Below are 6307 nucleotides of genomic sequence, written 5' to 3' on the forward strand. Positions count from 1 at the left end.
AACATAAAATAAATAAATCAAAAAATTTATTAAAAATAAAAAAGCAAGCAGAGAAAGTAGAAAATGAGAGGACTTTTTCAAAACTCCCTCTAAATGATATCTTTTCTCAGACCTAACCCTTCATTCCCTGCCTTAAGCAGCTAGCAATTAATTTGGACTCTAACAAGAAAATGTGAACCACTTCTGACCTATTACTTCAAATTTCCTGTATTACCTTCCAGTGCTGTCACTGGCCAATTAAAGTCATATGTGAAAAAGTAATTTTAGTAGCCTATTGAATACTAATTAGGCCAGTCTGTTGTGAGATGAAAACACTGAAATGTGGCTTAGTAGCTTGGTTAGTACTTGCCTATTTTCTTTTTACCCTTTTTGTTATCTGCAGAAAATCATAAAGACTCCAGAAATGTGAAAGCAAAGTGTACCTTATCCATTAATAGGAATGAACCTTTAGGGAATTTGTAAGTAAAATTCTTGTACCCCTCAGGGCAAACACAAACCAGATCTCAGAATTAAAAACTGCCATGGGAGGAAAAAAGTCAGCATACTTAAAAAATCTAGAAAAGAAAAAAAAAAAAATCAAAGCAAATCAAATTTTATCTCATAACTCTTGCCCATGCAGGCACTTCTGACTTGAAGTAGACATCCTCCGCTTGGTGCTCTCTGGTCCAGACACGCAGCCTCCTGGTCAAGGCAGCAGCATACTGTCCTGCTGCCCTGCTTCAGATGCATCCCGCTGCCAGCTGCCCACTGCAGGGTATTCTCATTCAGTCTCCATTCCCCCGTTTCCTTTGTTTGTTTTGTCTCCTTCTGTTCCTTAGGACTTTGTCAAATGGCACCTCCTCAGTGACTGGCCACCTCCTGCTCACTGACTGTCTCCTCCACTGGAACAGGAACTCCATGAAGGGCCAGGATTACTATCTATTTCACTGCTCTAGCACCATATTTCTCTTATTTTAAAAATAATAAATTCATGGTTAAAATTTAGCAAAATTTCTCAGGCATGGTAGTACATGCCTTTAATCCCAGCAGGAGGATCTCTTAAGTTTGAGGCCAGCCTGGTCTACATAGAGAGTTCCAGGCCGGCCAGAGCCATGAAACCTTGTCTCAAAAAAAAAGCAAAATTTCAGTGAATAACCATAGATATCAAAATATAATAATACTGTCATGGATCTACTCATTATAATACAATAAGAAGAAAATATATTGGTCTAGCCAGTATGGAAATCAGTGGAAAGGTTCCTCAGAAAAAAAAAAAAACAAAGCTTTATATGGTCCTGCAATACCACTCTTGGGAATATACCCAAAGAAATGTAAGTCAACAAATCACAGAGATACCTGAACATCCATGTTTACTGCTATATTATTCACAATAAGCAAGATATAGAACCAACTGCCATGAGAAATATGGTATATGTTACACAATGGAGTTTTAGTCAACCACAAAGAAGAATAAACACATTATTTACAGGAAAATGATGGAACTGGAGATCACCATGTTAAGTGAAATGGGCAGACTCAGAAACAGAAATATATGTTTTCTCTCATATGCAGAATCTATACTGAAATTTTATTAAGACATAAAAGTAGAAAGAGGATTCTTTGGGAAGAGAAATGAGATCAGAAATAGGACAAGGGGAAGAAGAGCGAGCAATGACCAAATTATATTATACACACATATAAAAATGTCAGAATGAAATCCATTATTTTATACAATTAGCACATGCTACTAAGAAGGGAAAACTATGAGCTGAGTGTGGTGGCACAAGCCTATAATACCAGCACTCAGGAGGATGCAGGAAGAATGCCAAGTATATAGCCCACCCTGGGCTACATAGAGAGTACATGGTCAGCCTAGGCTATATCACAAGACTCTTATCTCAAAAAACAAACAAAAAAGGGAAAAATTAAAAATGAAATATATTGCAAGTATAAAATAGGTCAGGTGTTTCTTAATCAGGCAGCTAAACATACATACTGAGATGATGTGGACAACTAGCTTTACTTCCATTAGAGAACCTCAGCCTAAAAGAAAGATAACAGATGTATCATGCCCTCCCCCCAAAAAAAGAGAGAAGGCAAAACAACTATAAGAAAAGTATTATCCCCCATGCCTCCTATGTGTTGAGCTGAGAGCCACAAAGCCTATGCTGGATGCTGCACAGAAAGAAGCAGAGACGCTACAGAATAGGACAGGAATGGACCAAGAGACAGGAAGCCAAGAAAAGCTGAGGGTTGGGACGAAGTTACAAAGAGGGAGATGGGAAGCCTCTGAAAGCATTATCCAAGGGGAAAATGAGCTAGAAATTATCAGTAAAGGTTTCAACACTAGGTGGGCAAGGAGCCCTCAAAGAACAGTCACCAAAAGATAACTACTAGGAGGTGTGCCCTTCCTCGAATACAGTAAATTCCTGAGGTAACACAAGAGGAAAGGGAGAGTGACTGCAGGTGATTATGCAGTTTTACATAGCTACAATGCCTAAAGGAACTAGTCATAGTTTGAATAGTACTGCTTTAAATGGACAGAGTTAGTTTTCTACTAAAAAAACAAGATACTGAAATTTATCAGGTTATAAACAGACTATGTTCTCTGCACATGAGTTAAACTATCGATATATAAAGCATTAGCAAACATCTTATGTATAGAAATCAATTTCTTATACACAAAACATCAAATTTTACTTTAAATATAAAAAAATTAGATCTTACAAAACTATGACAAAATTTAAAGCCAAACTTTAAGCAGGAAAAGCACAGCAAATAAGATAGAATGTTAATACTAACACAAACATCTGAAAACTGGTTAGTCAGTGCTCTAAAAATAAATGAATTATAACAGACAAGTAAGATGGATATATAAATCATGAACATCTTAAAAACTGTTCACTAATAGTAAATGCCACTGAAAGTTTTTAAATTCTACTTTTTAACTATTAAGCAAGACAATGTGTTTTAAACTCAAAGCTGTCATATCATTTAAAAATTAGTTTCACATGCTGTAAGAAATTAGAACAAACTTGAATGTAGCTGAGTAATATATTACTCTTAACTCTGATATTTCGCTTATAATAATCTACTTCAGGAAATAGAGTGTACTGTAAAAAATATTTTTAAATAAATATGACAAAAAAAATTGCATAATGCTATTTACTCCAGCATTTATCTCATAATAGTCCAAGGGAGGAAAGTAGAAAAAGCCAGGATGAAAAATAAGGCATGCAATTGTAACATATACCTTAGCTACCGGAGGCATCTTGTAGGCAGCAAAAATGTTTCTCAAAGACTATTGATATAATAAATGGTGACTATATTAAGTGCAAAAGGACACCATAGTACACATGGTACTATGTTCATGGTTCATGAGGATGAACAAAGTACGATACAGCTATAACAATGGAACACTACTGAGCAAAAAAGAAGACAAAATCCAGATATAACACTGATGTATCTCAAAACAAGCAAAGCAAGAAAACCATCACATACAGTGAAAGAAGTCAAACACAGAACGAACACTGAGTCACTTTATATGAAGTACTACAACAGGTAAGTTAATCTGTGAGGACAGAATACTGGTTACTTCTGGGGAAAGGGGGTGTCATGAGCACTGAGGTGTGAGGAAACCCTCTGCCTAAAATGGGAAAGTTCTATGTTTTGATCTGAATGGTGATCACATAAAACATACATATGTTAAAAGCCAATGAGTACAGGATAAAGTCATCACTTAGCATCTGCACATTTTATTATGGGATATAAAGAACAAGTTCAATTCAGTTAAATATATTTATATTCAAAGAAGAATTTAAAACATCAAAATATTAGAGATGGCTAATTTCTATTTCTTAGTTTATATATGTATTTCTTAAATATCAATATTTCTTTACCTAGTGGCATTCTTCACATTCCTATTGTATAATGAGTACATAACTTCTATGATAAGGGGATCTAAATTGTGTTTTGAAACTCCTGCCATGCTTGGTTCATAATTTATACTTTTAACTATCTCAACTATGAAACATGCAAAAAAGAATAAATCCTTCCTTTCTCTAATAAGTTTCCTATAAATTACAAACACTCAAATTCATTAATGTATTCAAACAAAACAGGAAAAACACTAAGCTGTGCATGGCCAAAGAATGAGAAAGTCGCCAGCATAAATTCTGCACTGACCATAAAGACTAGATCCTGTCTGTGGCAAACCCAGGGAGCTCATGATCCAATCAAAACGGACTCCTGAAAACTGCAGGGGTTTTGTTTTAGTTTTGTTTTTAACTTTAAAAACTTTAAATTCTGAAAAATGCTTAAGCTCCATTGTGTTTACAATTAAAACAGTCTTAGGATTTCAAAAACTTTTACAATATACATAAAATAGTAAATAAGAACAAAACCAAAGAAGACATACAGACCTCTGATTGTACATGCCCCGAAAGTTGTAATTAGCTCTATAATTGGGGAATGGCTTTGGATCCAGTGGCCTGTAGATGGCAGGCTCTCCCCTTTTCATAGCAAGCCCATTCAGTTCCACAGTTGGAGTTATACTGCCTGTTTAAAAAAATATTAAAGGCATACAAGTGAAATACTTCCACAATGAAGTATACAGGCTATACTCTTAATGTTTAACGGCCATGGAAGAAGACATAAGAGTGGAAGGCCCCTCTATAGAATTTTCGAAGTATGAACAAATAAAAAAAAGAAAATCGTTTTGGTTTTTAATGAAATGTCTTTCAGGTTTTAGCATTTTCTGTACATTAATAAACAAAAATTCAACTGTGTGGTCATTAGACCACCATAAAACAAAACAAAAAAATCCTTAGGTTACTGGCTTGGATTTTTTAATAAATACTTACCCCAGAGAGCTGATCATTAAAAATATCACCTGTAAATATTTTTATTTATTGTTTTAATCAAGTAACTGAACATTAGCAATGAATATAGGTTTATCAGTAATTCTTGAGTTTATCTGATGAAAACATTTATTTAGTTTTTCTCTATAACCAGTAAGACAAAGCAAATGTGATAACTCTATGGATGATACTTTCAGAAACTAAACTGCCATCTATTCCTAGGAAATACAAAAAACTACATACACGCAGTGCTATTAATTAACCCAAAAGACTGGGAGCAACCCAAAAAAACCATCAATGTAACACCAGCTACGTGAACATCCACAGTATAAAATACTAAGCCAGTATAAAAACACAAAACTACACAGCTTGCTTTCACTCTGCTCGTTTACTTTTACCTTAACAGGACCTTGGAGGTTGTACTTTATCAGTACAGCACACATTTCTAAAATGAAGACAGTATCAACTAGTGTGTATTATATACTACCATTCATCTAACAAAGATGAAAATACAAATAAATATCTTTTTTAAGCATAAAGTAAAAACTAAACAAGAAAAAAAAAGCACTTATAAAGAGTAGGTAAGGAATCCAAGTATAATTTCTCTGAATATGTATTTTTATAGATTTCATTTTGAAAATGTGAAAACTTTACAGAATTCAAAAAATTTCCATCAAAATGGAGGAAGAACTATTAAAATACAAAGAAAAGTGAAACTGAAACTATGAATTGAGTTGGTGATTTAACTAGAGAGAATTTTTTTTCAAGATTTATTATTTTTGTCTTTTTTTGAGAAATTTTAAGCTACTTTAGTCACTATAAAATACCCATGAGATTTACCTTAAAAGAAAAAAATACAAAACAATCTGAAACTTTTTAATAACCATATTGTCAATGACATAATGTGCTTCAGTTTAATTCAAGCAAAATTAAATCAAAATACAGACAAAAAAAATCTTCTTAAAACAATTCAATTACACTAAAAGTAAATCAAATTAGTGGCCTTAACTATACAAACAGTAATTATTTCAAATGACTTCAAAAGACAGCAAAATACTCATAGAGCCTAAAGAAAAAGAAACTAGCAAGGAAATTATAAACTATTTTTAGTAATCATGCTGTAATATTGATACAGTTATGAAGTTATTATATATTCATAAATAGGTATAAAATAAAGAGGGTAAGTATTTAGGATTAGGAGAGGAAAATAAAATTAAATAAAACACTATAATATTACATTTTAATTGAAAATATGAGTAAAACTTCATGGTATATTTCTTTTTAAAAGGAAGAGAGAGTAGGAAAGGGGGAGGAATGGGAGGAGGGAGGAGGAGGAACAAAAAGGCTGGGGATGTAGCTCAGTTGGTAAGAGTACTTGTCTAGCATGTGCAAAACCTAAAGTTTGAGGCAGAGGCAGGTGATCTCTGTGAGTTCGAGGCCAGCCTGGTCTCCATAGTGAATCCAGGCCA

General features: G+C 33.8%; 1 protein-coding gene across 4 annotated transcripts in view; it reads right to left on the reverse strand.

Moving 5' to 3' along the window:
* Positions 1–6307, reverse strand: part of Stau2 (staufen double-stranded RNA binding protein 2) — a 329426-nt gene that overhangs the window by 251769 nt on the left and 71350 nt on the right. For all 4 annotated transcript variants that reach the window (XM_017802151.2, XM_008848890.3, XM_029553988.1 and 1 more), the window contains exon 4: positions 4401–4536. In XM_017802151.2, the coding sequence (XP_017657640.1) occupies positions 4401–4536 (136 nt within the window). The remainder of the gene's footprint in view (positions 1–4400; positions 4537–6307) is intronic.

The sequence above is a fragment of the Nannospalax galili genome, unplaced genomic scaffold (assembly GCF_000622305.1).
Source record: "Nannospalax galili isolate Female #2095 unplaced genomic scaffold, S.galili_v1.0 scaffold102, whole genome shotgun sequence".
Taxonomy (NCBI): domain Eukaryota; kingdom Metazoa; phylum Chordata; class Mammalia; order Rodentia; family Spalacidae; genus Nannospalax; species Nannospalax galili.